The 24,361-nt window shown below is 37.7% G+C and overlaps 1 protein-coding gene across 1 annotated transcript; it reads left to right on the top strand.

The window, feature by feature from the left end:
* The first annotated feature begins 687 nt into the window (after positions 1-687).
* On the top strand, positions 688-23,731 carry WTAP (WT1 associated protein). The gene is made up of 8 exons (XM_054393023.1): positions 688-752; positions 4,513-4,550; positions 4,637-4,692; positions 8,746-8,804; positions 10,514-10,641; positions 15,956-16,134; positions 20,834-20,988; positions 22,501-23,731. The coding sequence occupies exons 2-8, from the start codon at positions 4,521-4,523 to the stop codon at positions 23,082-23,084; spliced, it is 1,191 nt and encodes a 396-aa protein (XP_054248998.1). The 5' UTR covers positions 688-752; positions 4,513-4,520; the 3' UTR covers positions 23,085-23,731.
* The last annotated feature ends 630 nt before the right edge of the window (positions 23,732-24,361 follow it).

The raw sequence follows: 24,361 nt of genomic DNA, 5'->3' as shown, positions 1-24,361 counted from the left end.
GCCAGCCGCTTTCACAAGCACCGCGGAGACGCTACACACACAGAGATGACTGCGCTCCCTACAGCTCGCGCAGTAGCTGACACCCCAACCCCTCCACCCCGACTGTGGAAAGCGGAGGCGCCAGCGCCCGTGTTTTCCTCCCCCCGTCCCTGGTGCCCCGCAAGCCGGTGCTCGGCCATGGCGCGCTCCTGCCTCCTCCCTTCGGCCTGTTTAACTGACAAACTTTGAATCAACGTTCAAATGCCCCAAGGAAACCCTCGTACTGGCAAAGCTGAGACATTCCGACACCACCTGCCGGGTGAGTGAGTGATGAGTTTCCTTAAAGCCGCCACCACCACAAAAACGTGAGAGGCTGGGGTCCAGCCTACTGCCGCGAGCGTCTATGCCTTGCCGCACTACTGCGGCGACTCCTGCTGCCCCACACTGGCTGCGCGCGCAGCCCCTCCGCCTCTAACGTGAGGGGGCGGCTCGTGGGCGGAGCAGCCAGGCGCTCATTTCCTCCTTGGGCGCCATTTTGTAGCGCAGAAAATCCGCAAATAAAGAGCGGGCGGGAGTGGCTCGCAAAGGAGTCTAGGTCGGGGGGACGCGGCGGCGACCCCGGGTCCGGAGCGCCGATCCCTGTGGAGCTGGTTTGCGAGTGCAGAGGTGGTGGCGGAGCACGAGCAGTGGCGGTGTTTCGCCCTCGATGTGACAGGCGCGGCCCAGGCAACTGGTGTGCTGGGAGAGCGAGGCCTCCGCATCGCGGGCGGGAGGTGAGTGGCCGCGCGAGCGCTCCTCCCTATAGGCGATTCTCCCCCCCAACTCCCTTCTGTTAGCACTGCTGCCTTCCCTTAGCAGGAGGTAGCGGGGCCCGCGGGACAGATGGGACACCTCACGGTGCTGGGGCTCTAAACCCTGGCAGTGGTTTTGTCTCTCACCTCGAGCTGGGGGAGGAGCGGAAGCACTTAGAGCCATTTTGTGTGAGGCCTCAAACCCGGCCTGGTAGCTCGCTTGGGATCCACCTCCCCCAGCCTTCAGTAGACGCCACGCCCGGGCACGGCCGCCGCCACCCGCCTCTTTATTGAAGATTAGCGAGGGCGGGGAGGCGGGCAGTGTGTGAGCTTGGGGAGGGAGTGTGGGGGGGCGGTGGCAGCGCTAGCCCGGGTCTGTCACCTACTTGCGGTGAGCCGACCGGTCAGAGGCCTATAGCTGCGCTTGGCTCGGACGGGGGTGTTTCGCTACTTGTAGGAGGGTGGCAGAACAAGGCCCGGCTTCAGACCGCGGCGGCTTCTGAGGCAAGTTTGAAGTCTGCTCAGTGTTATCTTCAAGTTCATGGTTGTTTTTTGTGTTTGTTTGTTTTTGCGTTTTTTGTGTGTGTGTGGGTTTTTTTTGTTGTTGGTGGTGGTGTTTTTTGTTTTTTTTTTTTTTTTTTTCCCGCCTCCCCATATTTCGGGAGCCCGGAGCTTAGGAGGGGCTTTTCTCACGGAGGTATTTTCCATATTGTTAGAAAAACTGGCAGTTACTTCATGTATAACTAGTGAAGTAGCATACCTGATATTACTTGGGTTTTTTAATTCTTAAATCCCATGTTTCTAAACGTTGTAGTAAAAGGTGTACTGGAGTTCCCAAAATAAAATGTAGTTTCCGTATTTCACCACTTTCCATATTTAAAATGTCATAGAAGTCTAAAACATGATGAAATTATGCAAAAATTCTTTAATTGCCCGTGACAATGTTAAGCATGCAGTATGGTTTGATATGCAGGAGTGGCGTGTAGCAGACGTCGCTTCCCCGAAATCATAAAGTGCTGAGCTACGGTTGTACAGTTCGAGCTGTTTGTCATATAAATCACAAAATATAATTACGTTAGTTTTAATGAGGTATATAGGAATATTGGTTTTGTTGATTCTTTTTATTGTAGGAAATGGTACTTCATCATGCTCTTGATGAATGTTTCTGATCTGTGTAGCTCATCTTCCCTTTTAAAGGAGAGCCAAGTAATGAGAAGCACCTTTTGTGCACAATATTTGGAAAGTTAGTGTATTAAGATCAAAGAATGAACGCTTCCATGGTAACGTTATTTTTTGTAGTATAAAAATTCATCTGCTAATGAACAGAAAGCTAAGGCAAAAACTGTGACAACTAATGTAGTCAACCTAATGCTCCTAATGTTTCTGAAAAATGCTGAGCACAATAGCGGAAATACATAGCAGTAACCAATTTCTGAGCTTTTGTTAGGTTACAGTAGGTGCCAGAAAAGCTGTGGCATGGGAGTAGTGAGGTGAAATTGACACATAGAGAAAGAGTACTGGTGTTTATCTGTAGATTCCTAGCTTCTCCAAAATAACCTGAAGAATATTTTTTAGCTTGTATGGGGTGTGTTGTTTTTGTGTATACTTCTATAACTATGATCGATAATAGGTGGCAGTAAGGTAATAACTTCTGTAATGCAGGGGTCTGTAACTTCAGTCATCACTTTTGTGCTCTTGTCCGAAAGCAGGAAATGGCTTTGTAAATGGTGGTGTACTGGCCCTAGAGGTTACAGTAGCCAGGTTTGGTGCTGCTGTAGAGAATTCAATGCTGAAACTTTGTATGATATATGGAGATAAAAGGTAGACTACTCTTAGAGGGAGCATCAGCCTTTAATTGTATGCTGCTTTGCAGTCGGCTGTTAAGTCTCTGGGGAAACTTGTGGGTTTTGGTATTTGTATGCTTCTGGTACTTTTCTGAGGAATGTATAAATACTGGCTTGGTATCATCTGTCCACGTTTTAATTGGTGTCAGCTGTAGCTTTGTGGGACATCTGAAAAGCTTATTGATCTCTGTCAAGAACTTAGAACTTGTTGCCATCTTAAAGACTGCTTCCAAGCACTGAAGGATTTAAGGAATTCTAAAAACCTTGGGGAAAATTTTAGTAGGAGAGGTAGGCAACCTAAATACAGGGATAATGACTATTCCCCTGTGTGACCTCAAGTTGTTTTGTGTTACTTTGGGTGACTGAGTTGTGCATCGGCACTTTCTATCAATACCCTCTTAATGCTTGAAAATATTTAAGGTATGTTTTTAGTAAAAGTCTGACATGAGGAGCTGCATCTTTAAGTTAAAGCAAAGTACTTAGTAACGTGTCTGTGAGATGAAAGGTTGTGGAGGGTACTTTTTAGCCTAGGGAAGCGCTTAAGTGCCTGTGTGTTACTAACACTCGCAACAGGAAGCTGCCACTCATCAGTTAGATGCTTCGATTGCATGTTTTTGAAGCCTTTCCATGGGTTCTAATGTCCGTTTTTATTTTATGGTTTCATCTATGCACTGTGCTTGATGAAGGGTTTTTTGCATGTGGTGGAAGTGGGTGTGTGGTGTGTTTTTGGTCTGTTGGTTTGTTTGTTTAAACCAGGGGCTTGGTAGGTAGTTGCATATATTTATTAGGTAGTTATATATATTTGTGAATAGTGTAGATGGAGGAGACTTCACGTCATTTGACAAGTATTTGTTTGTCTTATTGACAGTTTTATGATTTTTATCTTAGGATTTGGAAGAGTTAACTTAGTTCATTGAGGATCATTGAGAAAATAGCCGAAGTAGTCTGTAAAATTCTTTTTTGAGAAAACATTTTTTTAACTTGAGTGTTGTTTTTGTGAAGCTGAGTGTTCACAACCGAGGAGTTCATGTATACAGTTATATCTGCATTACTGCAGCTTTACAAACTCCTTGAGTTTTAATATTATAAGAAACTTTCTTGTTGAAAAGCATATTGCAAAGATGCATGCTTCTAGCAGATGTTTCATTCATTGTTACTTGTATGCTTATAATATTTTCAGTTGCAATATTTTTGATAACAATCATAGTTATAGAAAATAGTAGGTATTAATCATTTCGAAGTAAGGACGCATGTTCTGCAACTCAAGGAAGCATGAATATTTAACCTAGCACAAGTCAATCCTATTATGCTGCATGCACACAAGAGGGATTGAATTTGGTGTACCTATTTGAAATCTTACTTTTCTTAAATAATCACACAAGTTTACAATTAATTGTTTAATACTTGTTTATCAGAATCATAAAAGTAATAGAATAAGTATTTGGAAGAACATGGGGTTTTGACATAACCCAAGCATTAGCAGTGAATTTCACAATTTTTCCCCCAAGATACTGAAGTAGTAGTATCAATTACTTTCCTCAGACCTTGATTAACCTCTGCCTTATGAAATACAATGTTAAATAGGGCACACGCTAAATGTCAGTTTAATCTAAACATATGGACAAAGCTGAGTAGTTTTGTCTAGTGAAATAGGAAGAATTGATTACGGAGACTTTTTAGAGATGGAAAGTTTTAGTTAATTTCTACAAAAAGTATGTCTGTTGACTTTACAAGTTTGCCACTGTAACCTAATTAGTGTTGCTTCATACTCTAGCTCTGCATTGTGTGGAACAAATACTTCAGTAGCTTAAAAAAAAAAAAGAGGTAGAAGTACAAGTTTCTGACTTGTTTCATGTATGCTAGTAACTACACTAAATAATTTTTTTCCCCTCCTTCAGAGTCCAAAATGACGAATGAAGAACCTCTTCCAAAGAAGGTATGTTTAAAAATACTTGTGACTTTACCCCCCCCTTAGGTAATCATGACAGCTTGGTAAGTTGTGCTTTTCCTTTTTCTCCATAGGTTCGCCTTAGTGAAGCAGATTTTAAAGTTTTACCTAGAGATGAGCTCATCCTAAGGTAAAGTAAAAAGCAGGTGAACTTTTAATGGAGGATGTGACCTAACTCTTCTGTTTTTAGCATCTTTGTTCTGAAAAGCTATTCATGATATGTTTCTTTTGTAAAGTTCTCATCTTGTTTCAAATATTTTTATATAGTAGTTTGAGGGGAAACGCCTTTTCCAATGAACAATATTTTGTAATGCATGAGTAGGAGTTTTTTCTTAATTTGTAACTTCAAAAGGTAAGGTTCACATTGCTTGCTAGATAGCAAATTATTTTTAAACATTAGAAAAACATTAACTCCTTACTCTAGAGTAAGTTTTAGGTTTTCTTAATTTACACAGTTGCTTTCTCAGCACATTCAGATACTAATAGTAAAATGTTGAAATGAAGCTTTTATTGCCTAGAACTTGCATAAAGAAGATCCTGGCTATCTTTTTCACCTTTTGGAAAGCTAATTGTCACTGTGGAAAAAATAACTGACGGCCACCTGCTTAAAGAAACTGACCCAAGTCACTTGCTCCTGTATATCTGAATTTCCTGATTTATAAACAAGAAGCTAACTATACCAGACATCTGTGGATCCTCTGTTTATCTGTCAGAGTCAATACTGTGCGTTTTGGTACACTGTAGCTCTTGGGGTTTTTTTTTGTACACTAAGTTAATGGCATTATTAGCATGTCTCAAGTTAAATGTTGTTGTTTGATAGAGCAAATACTAAACTGTGCAGAAATACAAGGATGCAAATGCAATGTTTAGTGTATATGATCAGTTACTCTGGATAAACTATTCTGGTAGCTCCTTCTAGAGTGAGTTCTTTTCAAAAGAATCAGTATCTGGCTCTATATGTTTAAAACTAGTTTCTGACTCCTTTGGTGTATCTAGTCCTTTGGGTAGTAAAGGATAACATGTTTAAACAGCAGGAAAACCTTCTGATGTTAAGTGGTTTAGGCATTCTGAACCGTTTTCATAGAAGTTTCTATACTCAATATTACCCTTGGGAATAATAAACTCCTAATTCTGTAAAGCTATGCCCTTACATCCAGCTATAAAATTCCTTTCAAGGTACCAAAGCATAGATTCTCTGCCACTTAATTTCTGATTGATACCATAAAAAAAGTCTTCTGGTCATAACCAGTCCCTGTAACTTGCAATGATTAGTTGATATTATATATGCCAGAGATGGATTTTTTCTATTTGAGTGAGAATGTGATGGACTACACCCAAGGTGGTAAAATGTCAGCAACTTAACTGTGTGCTTGAGGAAACAGGTGGGAATTTGCTAATGACAGTTGTGTTGTAATCACATCTTTGTGTACACAAAGCAACTTTTCTTGAAACAGCTACTTAATGGTTTTAAGGACAATAGGTCTTACACACCAAGGCAGAAACTTAAATGCCATTTTGGTCATGTCCATTTTTTGTTTGCATTAAGCAGTCCTACAAACAGATTTGTGGTGTGGGTTTTTTTGGTTGTTTGTTTGAATGGGGCACATGTCTAATGGATTCATAGGAAGTTTACCTTTTAACTGATTTTATATATAACTAGAAATTATTGCATTAACTGCTGGCTTTGTAGGTTGGAATAAAACAACACTATGTGCACGCTTTTAATCAAAGACATCTCTACTACTTTCAGATGTAGAAAAGCTTGTGTTTGACCATTACTGACTGGATTGTTTTAAGATTTGGAACACTGTTGTCTGTGCTTTTGTGAGGTAAATTGCTTTTTAAGGTACAGGCATCTGCCATCTCCTTTTGTGTTTTTAGGTACTATGATACATTTTATCAATACAGCTGCACTGACAAAATACATATGTAGAAGATACTAATACTTTTTTTGTCAGTTCTTGTTCTGTGAATCCCAGTTTCACTGGGTTCTTTTTGCATGAAGTACATAATTTAGGTTTGCTCATTTTAACTGATTTTGGGTAAACATGAGTAGGATCAACAGTAAGCCTTTCAGTCTGGCCTTTGGGTAATTGCTGCTTGTCTTGTTGCTGTGGACTCATCTCCATTTTTCCTGTTCTCTGTAATGCATTAGCTATGTAGCTTGACTGTGTAGGAGTTCTTGTGAAGAAAGAAGAGCCAGGAATGTGATAGCAATGCACTCCTTGGATCATAGCTGAAAATCTAATCAGTATTGCCCTGATAATTTAGCCTCATGTTTGGTCTTGAAAACACTGAAGCATCCAGATTTACAGAAGCAGTTTGAGGAAATACGGTGCTTTTACAGAATTTACTCAACACGCTTACAGCCAGTCACTATGGCTTAGGCATAATGCTGTCTGTGCAGTTACCTGCTAAGTGCTTATAATTTTTCTGGGAAAAAGTGAACCTCAGAGCTCAGTATAAAAAATGAGTGCTTAAGGAGAAATAGTAGCATTTATAGGGGTATTTTGAAGCCATGTAATCTTAGTCGTCTTAATATTTTTAGAGAATGAAGGAAATTAACTAACCTACATAATGCTGCTCAATTACCTTCCAGTTCTTGTGAGGCAGTAAGGAACCTATTTTAAGCAAATTGAATTTGGGGCTGTCTTCCTAGTTCTGTGCACAGCACTCTGTCGTCTTTAATGCCTTTACAAGTAGCAATTTAATGAAACTTCAAATTGTCAATGTTTAGCCATCAGGTTATTGACAAACTTCTAAACAAATTACAAAGTCAATACTGAATAGAAATGAAACTGACTAGAAAGAAAAAAGCTGGCTTTTACCTTGTCTTTTTCTCTACTGAAGTTCACCAATGAGCTGCCAGAGTCCCTTACAAACATACCACAAAGTGCAGTATGGGACAGGGTGGTCAAGGCAACTCTCATGCTTAAACCAATGCATCTCTTAGGTTGTGTGGGTGAAATTTCTTGAATCTTGTAAGAAAGGCTTCAGCCTTGAAGTCAAGCCAATAAGTTCCTACAAGCTCATTTTTTAAAAAAGCTGTTGTACTGCCATGCAAATTCTTAAATACTTTAACAAACTTGTTTTTACATCACTGTGAGTGTGGATTTTAGCTATGTCTATTAGAAAAAAGTTTGAATTAATGCAGATGTTATGTATAGATGAAACCTCATGAAAGGGATATATAATATTCAAGTAAGACAAAATTGTTTACCAGAGGGGAATGCTTTCTTCCTATGATTGAACATGTGCTAGTAGCAGTCTTCACATTTTAATTGTGATGTAATTTGGGCGGGAAGGAGAAAAATTTTGTGTCACTACTGATTTTTTTTTTTTTAAACAGTTTATTTTACTGAACCTTAAAATGTATTTAGGGGTAAAAACTTTCTCCCTGAAGAGCCTGTAAAGTGAGCTAGCTGGAAAATGCTTAGATGAATTTGTTTCTTGACATGGAGGTGTACCATTGTGAGGAAGACACTTAGGTACAAAGTACCTTTAAAAACAAACAATATCCCAAAACACCATCCTGTGAACTTTGGTATGGCATGTCATGCTAAACTTTACTGTAGGCTTTATTTACTACTGATTTGATGGTTTGTATCAGATGCAATGCTGTTGTTACATGTGAAGTTTTCTGACTGGGTGAATCACTTAATGTGCCTTCAAGGAGTTATTAAACTGTTTAGCTTCTGGCTGATGAATATTAATCAGAGTATGATCTTGATTTGAATGAGCTGGTATAACTACTTAACCTAGACTGCCAGTTCTAGTGTATTGTAATACATTTCTGCTTGTCTTGTTCACTTGGTAACAATGTTGTCTGTGTATTATAGTTTCTGTTATGGAATTCTGTTTGAATTACTTTGCTTTGAGAATGAGATGTATCTTAGGTAATTGACACAGATAACTAATAAGTGTTTGAACACAGTAAGTTTTAAAATGTCAATTCTTAAGTATTGTAATTCACAGCTATCTTTTTATCCTTGTGAGATACAGAGTGGATGTAACTATTTCCAGGATTAAAAGCCTCTTCATTGAAACTGAAGTTGCCTTTTATGCAGTTGTACAATTCCCCTTGGATATTTTCAGGTCATGATGCATTTTGAAAGTTTAGTAATGAGGTACCTTGATTAATAAACTGAACTTCAGAAAACTATTTGTTCTCTCTCTTCAATAGGTGGAAACAGTATGAAGCATACGTGCAAGCTCTGGAGGGCAAATACACAGACCTTAATTGTAAGTTAGTCAAGTTTCAAAATGGTAGGAGTTAGCTGAATGTTTGTGTAAAGCAGAATATGCAAATAATGCCTGTGCTTTCTAAAACTCTTAGAAATAAAAGATATAGTAATCTACATGTCGGTAATTTGTTAGTAAAAAGACCCATTTTTTTCTAGCCTGAGTTTTCAACCTTTCCTGACCTTTTCAGCAACTTGGTTTCTGTTGCAGATCTTACACAGTATCTGAAAAGTCTGTTCCTGCATCTGCAGGACCACTTGTACTGCTGGGGGAGGAAGCTTCAAAACATAATTCCACTAAGTAGTGCATTTTCAGTTCTTCTCTGTTAGAAAGGAAATACTTTGTGACGCTGCTTTCAGCAGTCTCACAGGATTGTAAACCACATGGAAGCAGGGGAACAGTTTGTAGAAGTAAAGGGTCTCAAGTGAGTCCCCAAATAATATTTTATCTGGTTAGGCAAATTATTTGATTGTCAGTAGTACATAGTCTTTAAAACTTAGTCTGTGCTTCAGTCTTTTGAAAGAGAATACGGGGAAGAGCATCCTATTCTCAAATGGTTTGAAAAGCTTAATGTATTCCAGAAGTGACTGAACCTCCAGTCCTGTCATTTGTAAAATTTGTTAGCAGCTACAGATGGCTCACCTTTGTTTTCTGCTCACCTTTTCAGTGTAAATACTGAAAGAGTTAGTACCACTGAGTTTGAAGGGTGCTTTTCTGTTAGTTCCATCCAATGTCTTCTCTTTACTCTGTTATATCCGTTTCCTATGGCAAACTTATGTTTGAGTTATGGAGAGACTAAAATACAGCACATGTAAGCAATCAATTTCATTTTAATCTCAAACTGTCCCTGACAGATAAATATAAGGTCTTACATTCTTAGTGTCTTAGTTTTGGAAACTAATACAGGCTGTAGTTATTCGTGTTATCGGCAAAAAAAAAATATTTAGAAATTAATTATCCTGAAGCAGTTTGTTCTCGGTTTACATTTACAGCTGATTATTTTCAAGTAATTAGAAAAAATAAAATTTGTAATTATTCCAACTTTCCATCATTATATACATGACAAGTAGCATACTGAATGTATACTGTTTGTACCAGGCTGCTTCTATCTATTTTACAAATGTGCTGTCTTCTCATATTCATAAATTTTCATAAATGTTCATGGATTGGAAGAATTCTGTCATTTATGAAGTTCTCAAATGTCTTACTCTTTACTCATGAAATGTTGTGACTAGTTTGAGAAATGACCATAAATAGCACTTTTTACAGACTAGATCAGTTTTTGCCACTGTAGGTTTCTGTCCTCCTCTATCTTGGCCTTAGTGTTTGTTGTAGATAACAGGACAGTTCAGTTGGACTCGATCTTTTCCAACTGAAAAGGTCTTTTCCAACTGAAACTATACTATGATTGCAACTTCCTGAGTTTCAAACTGCAAGTTGTAGAAGTGGTTGGTTAGGCAAGCCATTGAAAAGTTTTTTCACATATAAGCATGGAAATGTTTTCAGAAGTTTAGAAAATCTTAAGGAAGGATCAAAAAGATGTATTTAAAACCAACTGCTGTCAGGCTTTTCTATTAATGATATTTTGACTTTTTCCTACTTCATGCTTGTTTATTAGTTTGGTTTCTAGATTGTTTTAACTGTCTTTAAATAATACACTTAAGAGTGTGCTATAAACCACGCTTTATCTCTGTTATTACTTGTAATAGCTAATGATGTGACGGGACTGAGAGAATCTGAAGAGAAGTTGAAACAGCAACAGCAAGAGTCTGCCCGAAGAGAAAATATTCTAGTCATGAGGCTGGCAACTAAGGAACAGGAGATGCAAGAGTGTACTGTAAGTATTTAGAGAGGATAAGTGTTTTCGGAATATTACAGTAACATTAGCTTTTGAGACAGTACCCATGTACATTTGGTTTTTGTATATCTATAACATCACGGGGTTTTGTGCTTAAAGAAATGACATTGATTCTGCTGAATTAGTAAAGAATATTTACTACATATACTTTTTTTTAGTGTTATTTTGGTTGATCCTCATCAGCAATTGTGCTTAGAAGGACTTTTGCTACAGAACCAAGCTAATCCTTGTGTAGGCCATGCTTGCTTGTTTCTAGCATTTATCAACAATCAAAATTTATCAATATTTACCAAAAATGTTACTTCTGACTATCACTGGATGCAGGAGCAAATCGAAACATTAAGGATAAGGGTGACTTTATTTGGTTTCATTTAGGAGGTTTTAGACTGATACTTAGAAGGAATTTGGATAACAAGGTATTTGTAAGCTTCCACATCCATTGGGTTAGGTAAGGGAAAGAGTTACTGACTTTGCGGAAGCAGCTCTTGAAATTTGGCAGATCTTCTTGGGATTTCTAATGTTCTTTGTATGGAATAACTTTTTTTTGTGGCTGTTTTTGTTTCTCCATTATTTCTGTGGCTTTTCTGTGACTATTTTCTTCTGTGTTTAGTTTTTACTTTCTTGGAACTACCTACTACCACTTTCGGACTTTAGGTCATTTTTTTGGATTACTTTCTTAAATAACTTTCACCTGTTGCTTTAATTTGGCAGTTCCCAAGAGACTGTAAAAAGCTGTTTTTATTACTAGGTTCTGTAATACACTCTTGATCTCTTATGAAAAATACAAGCTCTCTGTGAAAGTAACTACTACTAGCTCTGTACACAGTATTTTCACTGCTCTTACGGTCTTAAGACCATAAGGTTACTTTAGTTCATAATAAGCATTGGTGTAAAGCAGGGAGGGAAAGATGCTGAAGTTACTTAGCAGTGACAAAAAATGAATTGCAGATTCACTGAGCTTAAAAGAATTATTCAGTTTGCCTAGTCTGACCTGCTTGCTCACAGCAGCACGATCTGTTGGACCGGATTACTAAAAACTGTGCACATTTGTTTTGAGCATCTTTTAGAATGGGGACTCCAAAACATCTCTGGGTGACCTGTGTTAGTGTTGAGACACTGTCACAGCAAAACAAGCATTTTCTTATGCTTAAATGGAATTTCTTGTGTTTCAATTTGTGCCCATTTCCTTTTGTGCTTGCAGTGGGCACCAATGAAAAGAGTCTGGCTTCACCTTCTTTACTTCCACAGTCAGGTGTTTATGCACATTGATATGATCCTCTTCTCCAAGCTATCAACAGCCTCAGTGCTCTCAGCTTCTGTTTGTATGTTAGGTGCTCCAACCCCTTAATCATCTTCATGGCTCTTCATTGGCCTTACCCTAATATGTCCATGTGTCTTCTGTACTGGGGAGTCCAGAACCAGACCCAGTACATCAGATGTCTCACCAGTGTCGAGTGGAGAGGAAGGATCACCTCCCTCAACCTGTTGGCAGCACTCCTAATGCAGCTCAGGATGCCAGTGAAGATCTGTTCTGGAACTATACCACAACACTTCCCTAGTAGTAAGACTACTAGATTAATTGTCCTTCTTGTTAATTTTACTGGTAAATACTGCTACGAGGAACAGGAGTGATAAGTGTGAGTGAGTTTAGGTGTTTTTTGTTTGTCTGTTTTTCTTCGATCTTCTGAGCCAGTGGCTGAAAAAATTGCTAGGAAAAAAAACAATATCAAGTCTTTCACCAAAACCAAGTTTGTGTGTACTGTTTTCAACTTTGTTCCTATTTATAGAAGAACAAGTTAGAAAATTTTCAAGTATTTAAGACTATGAGTTTTGACAAGATCATGAAGACTGAAGATTTTTGGCTGTACTTTGTTATAGGTGTTTATAGCTGTGGTGCACAGGCTTTCCAGAAGTCTGTTTAGACTGGCTTTTGAAGAAATTTTGTTAATTTCAGTGTATTAAAAAGAGAGGGAAAACAACCCAGTGAAAAGAAACAAAACCACACCCACCCATGTGACTTACATTTTTCCAGGTATTCATACATGGATAACATCAGTGATTGTAATCTTCTCCATAGTGCATGGAAGTAGAAAGATGCATCCTTGAAGAAAGAGGGTAAAAGCTATAATGAAGACTTAAACTGTTTCAAGTTTTAATACAAAGAGTTTCAAGAAGCTCTGGAGGACTGCTTGGTGTTGTATTGTTAGATAGTTTTGGTTGTTTTTTTTTCCCAGTAAAGTAGGGCAGTAATGATATGCAAAGATAAGCTATTGGTTGCTAAATCACTTCATAAATGAAAAACCCTATTTGTTATATGACAAGTTACTTGATGTGTCTAATTTGTAGTCCCTAAAATAAACTTGTTTTTAACATAAACATTGTTTATAATCCATACTTACCCATAAAATACACCGATGACATTATTTATATGTAAGCCTTTAATGTTTCCTATCACATCTTAATGAAAGACTGAACATCTATGGTGTCAAGTTTCTTGAAAATTTCAGCTGGAAGGATTCAGCTGTTTGCAAGAATGTGAGAAGCAGAGACTCTGTCTTAACGATTAAAACCAACCCAAACAAAACTTACACACAGCCTGATGTCCTTTAAATAGACTTTCAGTGTTCTGCTGCTTTAGATTAGAGTGGAGTGAAAACTAATACCAAGATTTTAATTGTTTGTGAAACTTCGTTTGTTTGTCCATCTGATGGGCTTTTGAAGAATACTAGTGAATGTTTTCTTTAATGTTTCAGAATATGAATAACTGGTAGGAATTTCATGTGTTCAGAATGGATGGGTCCTGGGGTCTGCCACTTAACAGGGCTATTCCTATGAATAGGCATGAAGTTGGTCTTGACTACTGCCAAACGTTCTGCTCCCCACTCCTTGCCACCTGGAATATCAACAGGAGGACACATGTACCGGAGGTTAGAGGGAGCAAGATAGGCTTGGACTGGCTGAGCAGGAAGGTGAATGGAATAAGAAAGTAGGCAGAAGGGTTAAGAGGTTTGACCTTGCTTTGTTAGTGGCAAGTTGGGATCGTAGGAGGTTGCGAGGTCTGGGTGGATGAAAAACTTGACAGGTGAGAGAACTCTGGAGTTTAAAACTGGTGAAAGCACTTGTGGGTCAGTGGAGAAAATTGGAGTTGGACAGTCTGGAGGAATGAGTGCAGTTTGGGGTGGGAATGAGCAAATTTCAGATGAAGTAAATTCTTTCTATACTATTGTTTTAGAAATGACAGTTGAGGAGCCTGCACAAGTGCTCTCCGCTTGACATAAGAGCGTGAGCTAGAGAGAATGAAATGAGCCTGTTAAGTAACTGACATTGGATGGAATCAGCTAGGTCTTTTTAAGTGTTTTTATGGCATGACTGAGGAGCAGGTGATAGCAATTCTTTGTGTCACTGATCCAGGGAATCTTAACAGTTTGAGAGAGCTGGGTCTAGGTTAGAAAAGGAATGCTGCCTTTCTTTTCCCCCTCAGTGATGCTTATCTATGTTGGGAACCATGTTGCTGTGGTCTAATTATATTCCTGGAATATATTGTCAACCAGAGTGTCTTTGTGTGTGCAGGCATCTGTTAAACTAGGTGTTTCACCCTCTACTAGTGCTAGCCCTCAGAATTGTGACAAGTTGTTGAAATACTTGAAGTAGTGCAAGTGGCAGGTGAGTGAATAAAGATGCAGTTAGCTTGTTATTGGTGTATTTGGTGAGCAACATCTTGTGCATTCAGTGAAGCAAAGGACCTTTGGGGGGTAAAATGCCATCCAAAACCATTAGGATAATACTAATTTGGACTTCCTGTTTCTAAGTTTGTAGGTGGGTTTCTGAGTGCTTTATTTCTTTCAAATTTGTTTATGTAGTGCAGTATTCCCTCTGTTTCTTTATGGACACATCAAAGTTTTGTCTGTTTAGAACTTAGTGTGATGGTTATTTCAGTTGTGGTGGGTTTTTTTAAGTACCTAAATCTTATTTTAATAGTAATACTAATGTGGAGGTAATGGAAATGTTTCAGTTAGTTCAGTACCTTTGAAATCACTTTTGAAATAAAATCAACTGTTGCTACTTAATAGTATATATGAAAGCATGTTGTCCTCAAACAAGAACTGGCTGAGGATTGTATTTGTTTTGTCTGTTTAATGATGTTAATATTTATAAATTATTTTGTTTTAAAAAATAAACATGCTAACTTGTGCAAAAAAGTTTAGAAGCCTGTAAAAAGCTATGTAATAGTTGCTTAAAAATATTACTTGCCAATAATAGCTGTAATGTTCCATAATAACTTTCACTGAAGTTATGTGGAAATTAGATTTGTTTTGGTTTTTTGTTTGTTGGTTTACTTCCTGGGTTTTTTATTGTTGTTGTTTCGGTTTTTGTTTGCTTTTACTGCAAAAGTGCAGGCATATATAAAATAAAGGGAGCATTTGAATGCTGCAGTTATTGCTTTGGGAAATGTAAACTGATATGTAGAAAACATTTTTTCCCTTCTTTCTCGGTTTCAAATTATCAGCCTTGAAAGTTTATGCTTGGCAAGGTGGTGGGATGAGGATCTGGATGAATATGCATGTTGTGGTGGGTTGAAAATTCCCAACCAAAATAAAATTGCCAGATCAGTTGGAAGCAAACGGAGCTGTGTTTACAAGCAAAACCGCAATCTAAAATCAAATGCAATGAATATGTACAAAATATACAATATTTATGGGTATTTGCAATTTATAAACAGTGCAAGAACCCCCCTGGACAAAACCAGGGAGCTAATAATAGCTTCCTTGCTCCCTGCCCCCTGCACAAGGGACAAGAGAAAGAGCAGAGTTGTTTGTTAATACTTAGCCACAACAAAGCACAGCTGAGGTCACCAAAGCCAGGAAGAGCACCAGGAGGAGTACCAGCTGGAGCGGAGGAAGTGCAAAGAAAGTTTATGTATCTAAGTTTTTTGTCTGTTATCTGTCCAATGGGATTATTTACAATTTACCATTATTTTCCTTCTTACACCCAGTGGTGATTTATTTACATACCTACGTTGTGTTCAAGATCTGTGGAAAATTTGCAAGGCATGGCCTGAAACTACCACACACACTGATAGGGTGCAGGTGGGAAAAAGTGATGTTTTGCTTATTGGTTTTTTGGTTTGTGTTTTTTTCTTGTGATTTTTTTTTTTTTAAGGCAGGGTTAAAGAAAAAGTACAGTGTTGAAAGAAGGCAAATTTCCTTGAATAACTAATTTTATTTGTATCCAAATGGCTTTAATTTTTTTATGTAATGTTGCATGAATAACAGTCTTTTCTTGTTTTATGCAGAATCAGATTCAGTACCTCAAGCAAGTCCAGCAGCCTAGTGTTGCCCAACTGCGATCAACAATGGTGGACCCAGCCATCAACTTGTTTTTCCTAAAAATGAAAGGTGAACTGGAACAGACTAAAGACAAACTGGAACAAGCCCAAAATGAACTGAGTGCCTGGAAATTTACGCCTGATAGGTAAACAAAACAAATACTCCCCAGTCAAGACTTCCCTGACAGTCCCACTACGAGAATGCTATGGTGGGACAGCCAAGTACTCGTTTCCACACCAAGACTCAGACGTTTGAGGCAAAAGCCACATTCTTATACTGTCCAGCTTGTAATGCTTAGTGTAAAACTTACCAGATGAACCTTGTGTTTCAGCTTTTTTCTCCCCCTTTGCTTCAGAGGCCTGATGGCGTCGGACTATTCTGAAGAAATGGCCATCTTCGAAAAAAAATCTTTTCTAGAACATGTAGACATTTGCAAAATTCTTCTATTTGAAGAAAATAGAGGGAGAAACAGAAGTCTTAAGTCTGTGGCACACTGTGTCTACAGACAATTTGGAGGAGAGAAAACCTAGAGATTAAAAATCATGAATTGAACATGTAAAATTCCCGTAAAATGTAGAAGTGGAATATGCTTCGCTCTTAACCTTGAGCCTAGTGACATAGAGACACTGTAAGTCAGTTTTGCCAATAAGACTGTGGACTTCCTGCTTGTTCACTGAACTTCTGGGTCAGAACTCAATGAGGTGAATTTTGTGCTAAAGAGTTTACTTGCTAACCAGTTTTGAATAGCCATGAGAGTGCTATTTGATATCGCAACAGTGGTAGTGTACCCATTTGACTGTCTAGCCTTTGGGCTCTAGCACTTGATGGAGCCTTAAGTCAATGTTGCTAAATAATGAAATGTTTTCTGAATGGTTGATAATACTGTGGATACCTCAAAATTAGGACTGTATGAAACTAATTGCAGGTTTAAAATTGTTGGAAGCAATATATATTTGATCACAACTAGCATGTGTAAGCAAAACTAGTTGTGATAAGTATTTCACTGCATGTTTTCATGCAGAAACAAGACTTTTTCCATCTTTTATATTAAGAACTGATCTCAAATGCTCATTACAGAAGGCACACTATGGCAGCTGTCTTCAGTGTTGGTGGGGTGTTCTAATTACTTTGTACACCTGGGTGTTTTTGTATTGCACTTCTATATAAAATGTGCCTTGAAATAGTTGTAATACGTAGATCAAGGAACACTACTGGTTATACTATTGTATTGTGAAACTCCCGGGATGAACGAGAATTGAACAGGTTGTTATTTCTGCATTGTCTCGTTCTCTGAAAACGAAGTCAGTATTTTAACAAACCAAAAGAATGCATGCATTTTCCTTGGTCGAATCAGTGAAGGAGCCTTTGCTACTCTGAAGCCTCTTCTGTTGTCCCAAGATACTTGCAGGAGTAACAGTCTGGGACAAGTGGGAGTGCATGTCTGAGGTGTGTACAGTGAAATGCAGATTTGGTATATAGTGTTTTATGTGTCTTGGTTTTTTAGTGAATTGAGTTCTATTTAGTAAATTGAGGTTTTGATTTTCAAAACAGTTGGGCAACACTTTGACTCAGTCTGATCCTAGAAAATTCAGTTTTAAATTAAAACCAAAAAAGACATCCAGCTGTCACAGGTGATATATTTTAAGTGTTTTGATTACTTTTTATTAAGATGATAACTACGTTTTTGAACTCAGAAGTATCTTAACTGTGCTTCACATGATTAATGTGGAATCGAAGCGTAGTGTATTTATGCAGATTTTTTTTGCATGAGTAATGACTTATCAGCAATAGAGAAACTACAGAAAAACTTTACATTTTTAAAAGTGATACATCTGCATTGATTTTTCTATAACAGTATCTAAGATTTTAAAGATCTAGAATCGAAACAGAGGTAAGCCTTGCATTAATAAGTTGTTAACATGTTATTAAGCTCTTTTGTAAAGCTCACTGTAATGTGTGGATAGAGGCATGCCATGCAGATTGCTTGTTAAACGGAGTTCAGAAAATTGCTGAAACTTCCAGACACAGGCTGGTTGTTTTCTGAAGTCCTCAGCTTCTAAATGCGTATGTACAACTGAGGAGAGACAAGTAACTTCGTAATTTTCAAAGCAAAAGTTTGAGAAGAACTTTGTTATTTCTGTAGCTACAGTATACCCTGATATGCATCATAAAATCATAAGTCAGTGATATGAATGTGTATAATTCATTATGCAGTAGCTGGCATAGAGAGAGTTAGAGTTATTTTCTGGTTGATAATTGAGGCTGTCTTCATTAACTGGGTTAAGATTTTACCAATATTTATTTCTGGAAAGGTAAAGAAATGATGACTCATGTAAAATGTTCATGGATTTTTTGCATCCTCCCCCTTCTGCCAAGTAGCTTTAATTATCCATCCTTGTATGCAACTGCTACTTTTAATTTATCTGACCTAGTTTTTGAAAGATAGTATACCTGTCCGGATCCCTAACTGGTATTCTTGAGGTAACTGCTTAAATACAGCCCTAAGCAGGGCTGATTCTGGGCCTTAACAGTAGATAAGTATGAAGAGCCTAATCATTGATGATATCTGGAGGGAGAAATAAAAGGGCATATAATCAAAGGAATGGTTATGCTAAGCCATTTCAACCATCATTAAACAGTATACATTTGGATTAAAAACTAGTAGAAATGTAATTTGCTGTAAGCATAATACAACAAACGCTACCTCTTCTTAAATTTAACCACTTGCATTCTTACAGGTTTTGTTGCATGTGTTCAAGATTTGTGAAAACAATGCCAAAGTTAAATTTTACAGCTAATAAGAATTACTTTAATAGTTACTGGATTTTATGTTCTTGCATGTGTTGTCTTTTTAGTAAATTGCAAGGGGAGAGGTTACTTGGTGCCATAGTAGGCCAGAACATCTGGAAAAATTTTGATGGGAAGAAATAGCATTATAGGTAACTATGCAAATTTTTATACAGGTAATAAATATTTTACATTTTGGCAGGAGTTAACATGAAGAAATCAATGGGATTCTAAAATGGTCCCAATTCCAAGGTAACTGATACTTGCTAATTCTAGAGCTGACATTGTTTTGTGAAAAGCATTAAATGACTTAAGCACTGTGAACTTCCTTCAACTTGGAGTCATGATTACAGTAACAGGAATTTGCAAATGGCTAAAAATCGCTGCATGTCTGCCTAATAACTTTTGGGATATCTCATTGGTTATCTCCAAAGTGGTCCTGCTTTACACAGAATGAACATTTCTAAGGAAACTTGCATCTTAAGTATGTGACTTGAACTGTATTAGGTCAGCACAATTTAAACTTCAAGGACCTGGCATTGGACATCACATGAAGAAAGAAAACAGGTTACTGCTTTTAGCAGAGTTTCAGGCTTCCAGGACTTTACACAGCCAGATTCCTTCTGGAGCAGCCCATCTGAAAGATTTGGGAAAGTCATTCGGAAAGCGTTAAATGGGGCAGAGTTGGCAGAACTTTTAGCTGTCTAAGGCTTGAAAACTTAAAGGTAGTTAAGGAAATTATTATTTAAATTCTTTTGGTTGGGTATATTGGTTACAGGAGAGAAACATGGCTGTGAATTGTAGCAGAGATTTCTTTCCTGTTCCATTTTTTTTCAGTCCTGAAAAATTCTTTCAGTCTTTGACAGTTGTTTAAAAGCAAACAAAATAATGCAACTCCTGCCATTGAATTCACAGTAAACCTATTCAAGATTGAGTTGTTTTTTTTTTTTGGCAGAGCTTACACTTCTGTAGAAGAGGACAGCTTCATTATGTCCTGACCCTATTAAAAGGAGAACTGTTTGTGGTTGCTATACTGACTTTGGCAAAACAAGAGCCTTAAGGGTTTTAATTTTTCTCTTTCATGGAGTTGGGTGTATTGCCTATATATTAATTTGCATACTACTTCCTATAATGCTTTACAATGCAATTTTTAACGTAAAGATTAAAGATGTGTGATGTTACCCATTTACTAAAGAAAATCTTGTCAGTTCAGAATACATTTTTTTTTTTCACTGCCTGTTTTCCATTTCTTTCAGAAACTGGACATCTTAATGATCATTACTTATAATGTGAAATCTGTCATTCTAAAGGAAGTAGATAAACAATATACTATTTTTTAATTTCCTGCCAATTTATAACTACATTTTACTATTTCATCATCATGCAAGATGTGCTTAGGAAAAGCTGACCATGGAAGTCATGAAACGGCTTGTGTACATCATTGTCAAGTATAAAAAATGAATTGAAAAATAGAAAGCTAGTTTTTTAATGAATACCTGGGACAGCATTCAGAAGAATGTCTAAGCCTTCTGAAGAAAAGTGGATGCCACTATGAAAAATTAGCATGGGATTTAGTTACTCCACCCAATCAACTTACTTCTCTTCACCCAAACTGAATTACTAAATTTTACCAGTACAATAAATGAAGAATTTTCTTTGTTTTTCAGTTTACACCTGTAATTTTTTTTGCAATACCTGATCTTTTGAAGTATAAGGCACATCTTTAATCAAATATTTAAATCCATTGAGAATTAGCACATGGAAGGTTGTGCATACTGATAATCCAGATGTTAGTTAAAAAAACAATATGCTTATTCATATTTGCAGTAATAAAACTTAACTTCCACTTTATGGGACAGCGACAGAAGATCAACCGGCATTGGAACAGCATGTGGTAACTATAGGGAGACTTTCTGCTATGACAGTTATGTTGAGGCATAATGGTCCTTGAATTGTGACATGCAGAAATTGCATCTCCATTTTGTCTGTACTGTGATTGAGGAAGAATACTGAAGGTTTTATATTCATTTTGTGATAGATGGCTCTTTCCTTTGCAGCCAAACAGGCAAAAAATTAATGGCGAAGTGTCGAATGCTTATCCAGGAGAATCAAGAGCTTGGAAGGCAGCTGTCCCAAGGACGTATTGCACAGCTTGAGGCAGAGTTGGCTTTACAGAAGAAATATAGTGAGGAACTTAAAAGCAGTCAGGATGGTAAGGGATTGTTTTAAAGAAAATGGAAGTTGCCTTGCACTTCTGCTAGTTTAATTTCCTGATGATACACATACTGTAAAACCATCTTTGCCTGAATGAAAGGGCAATACCAAGTAAGATATGAGAATTTTAAGTCTTAACTGGTAGTCTTAATTTGAAAACAAACATGAACCCCACAGAGACGAACTTAACTTTTGAAGACTGGTGGTATTTGCAGCTCTAGTAATGGGTTATTGAAGTTGATGGGTTTTGTACTGTAGGTCTTGTTTAGGCTAGCATTAATGTTGCATAACCTAAGCATGCACTGAGAACAGAATGTTTTTTGTTAACTCTTGGCTCATCTTGAAATTAGAAGTGTTTGTATTTTTTTAAACAATGGTCAAGCATAAGGAAACTAGCCCTTTTTTTGAGATAGCTCAGATAATCTAAAATATTTCATTATTTTATTTGGTATGTAAGATAGTATAGACTTGATTTGGTGTAATCAAAGTCTGACACACCTAATTTTTTAAGGGTAGAATCCACCCTCCACAAGATCGTATTTTTCAGAAAGTAGCAGTATGAAATAATACAACTAGAATTCTAAAGGGGAATTATTCTTTCTGTGCTGACATGCACTTTGTGTACATTTATCAGTTTCATGGTAGAAAAGTGAATACATTCTTTAAAGATTTCTGCTCTTGAATGCAATATAGTGAAGTAAACTCCAGAACTGACATTTGTTCTTTAGCCCCTGTCTGTTCTTCCCCATATGAAGATGACAATAATCCTGCAATAGCAATTTCCCTATTGTTTGGTTTTTTTACACATGAGCAAGAACATTGTAATGTTTTTTTAATTTTTTTTAACATTAAAACCAGCACTTCGCAGCTTATTTGCTCCATTATATCAATGGTGCAGTTCAAGAGGCTGGGCAAGTCAGTGTTTCTTCCGTTTTCAGGTCAAATTTGTTTGGCTTCAAAATGCAGACCTAACTGTAAAATCCTTTCTTGATACAAGGACTAAAACACTATGTGGAATAAGGTAGCAATTGTGTTGGTAATAGTCCTTTTAGTGTCCAGATATGCAGGATTTAAAGAATTAGTAAGACCTGAAACTTCATTGAAATGTAACCAATTTTTTTTTTTTGTTACTGAATAGGTTTTTGTAATTATTCAGATTATATACAGATGTGGTTTGTGGTCACTTTTGCATTATTTCTGCTAAGGCTTATTACTTGAGTAAAACTAGATATGTGGATCTACTTTGCAAAATACTGTTGAAATTGAGTTGTTTCTCATTCTCCTTTCTTGATAAAATTAATTTCTTACATATTTTGAGTAGCAGTATTAAAAAGTATGTAGGTGATAGTTAAGCATAAGGTGGAGTATCAAAACCAGTGCATACTTAATGGCTGAAAAATAGTGTGTTAAAAAATTTCAGCATAAAATGTTGAGTTACAGAATTTTTTTGGGGATTCAAGCTATATATGGGCTATTAAGCATTTGCAACAAATGTGTTTTCTTTATATAGAATTGAATGACTTCATCATCCAGCTTGATGAGGAGGTAGAGGGTATGCAGAGTACCATTCTAGTTCTTCAGCAGCAGTTGAAGGAGACTCGCCAGCAGTTGGCACAGTACCAGCAGCAGCAGTCCCAGGCCTCCAACCCAGGTACCAGCAGGACTCCATCTTCTGAGCCTACAGACCAAGGAGAGGCTGTGGGTAAAGACTGCAGCCGACTGGCAAATGGACCAAGCAATGGTAGCTCCTCCCATCAGCGGACGTCTGGGCCTGGATTTTATAGGGAGGGTAGCGGCACAGAAGATGACTTCCCAGCTTCTCCAGGGAATGGTAATAAGCTGTCCAACCACTCTGAAGATAGAACTGGTAGAGGAAGTGGTAGCTACATAAACCAACTCAGTACTGGGTATGAAAGTGTAGACTCTCCCACTGGCAGTGAAAACTCTCTCACTCACCATTCAAATGACACAGACTCCAATCATGATCCTCAAGAGGAGAAAACAGTGAGTGTGAAAGGTAACAGAACTGTGGGTTCTCGTCATGTCCAGAATGGTTTGGACTCCAGTGTAAATGTGCAGGGTTCAGTTTTGTAACATTTTTCTGCAGCATTTTTATACAGTGTCATTTAAATTGGGAGAGGATACTGTCCAGAAGCCGTTTAAATTAGTGCATACTTGTCACAATTTTGCCTTTTTGTGGGTTTCTTTTTGCTTCAATACCTCTGCCACTTTGGAAATTTTAACAGTTAATTACGTTGAATGTTGCTAAAAGGACATTTGTGTAGCTCAAGTTATTTTTATATGAGTTAATGTGAAGTTGAAATGGAAATTACTTCCTTAAAGTATAACATAAATGATGTCTGTACAAATCTGTGTATATCTAGAACCTGTGCTGTGTAAGGGCATTCTTACTCATACTGTTATACTTGCACCACCTTCAAGATTTGTCATAATAGCTGTGGGTTTATGACTGCCAAGTTTGCCCAGTACAGTAGTTATCACTAAAAGATGGACTTACTGAAGGAGTCCTGTAGTAGTTTCAGTGTTAATTACAGTTTTTCCCACCATACATCTGTGCATTTGCTCCTTAGGTGACCGAATGTTTGAATTGTGTGCATAGTTACTCAGTTTTTAAGAACTGTTGTATCCTGTTTATGCATATTGCTCTGTGACTCCAATTATCTTACCTGTACTGACCAAACCTAAATAAACTTTTAATAATGTAATTTCCTCATTGTTCTGCATTGGCTTACATGGCTTATTTGTATGCAGTGTACTTGCTTTTTTTTTTTTAACTAATTTGGTCCTGTGTCATTCCTATCTGATACAGCTTATGCCATGTACCTGAAATTACAGGTGTATCCCATCATACTAATTTTGGGCCTGTCTGAGTGTGCTTATTCTACAGGTTTTGTCCTTACTGGGAGATAAGAAGGGGGTGGGGGAAGTCAGCTAGCAAAAGTAAACTTTAGAGTTGGAACCTTATGAAGATTTTAAAATCAGAACATCACTAACAAATCAAACCTCTACCCAAACAAAACAAAAATAACCAAAAACCCAGGGGGGTGGGTAGGATGACGTGCACGTACAAGAAAACCCCCCAACCGAACAAAACCCAAAAAACCTCTCACACAAAGAAACCAAACCAACCCACCCCAAACCAACCAACTAACCAAAGAAAACCAACAGGCATAAAAAAAAAAACAAAACCAAAACCCAACCCACTCAAAACGCTAGAATTATCCAACAGGTAATTTACACAAACTGAAATTTTAGGGAGTGTGGAATTCAGCTCCTTAAACCAGATACAATTCTTGTTGTTTTCAAATGCTTGCCAGAGGCAGCTGGCTTCTTAACAGGTGCAGAGAATG

Source organism: Indicator indicator, chromosome 2 (genome assembly GCF_027791375.1).
Source record: "Indicator indicator isolate 239-I01 chromosome 2, UM_Iind_1.1, whole genome shotgun sequence".
Taxonomy (NCBI): Eukaryota; Metazoa; Chordata; class Aves; order Piciformes; family Indicatoridae; genus Indicator; species Indicator indicator.
This window is presented reverse-complemented; position numbering and strand designations above follow the sequence as displayed.

What these genes read in the sequence shown, in the direction of transcription:
- WTAP (XM_054393023.1), top strand. Translation starts at nt 4,521, where the DNA reads ATGACGAATGAAGAACCTCTTCCAAAGAAG. An exon ending in AAGAACCTCTTCCAAAGAAG is followed by an intron (nt 4,551 to 4,636) that starts GTATGTTTAAAA and finishes TTTTCTCCATAG; the next exon opens with GTTCGCCTTAGTGAAGCAGA. An exon ending in AGAGATGAGCTCATCCTAAG is followed by an intron (nt 4,693 to 8,745) that starts GTAAAGTAAAAA and finishes TCTCTTCAATAG; the next exon opens with GTGGAAACAGTATGAAGCAT.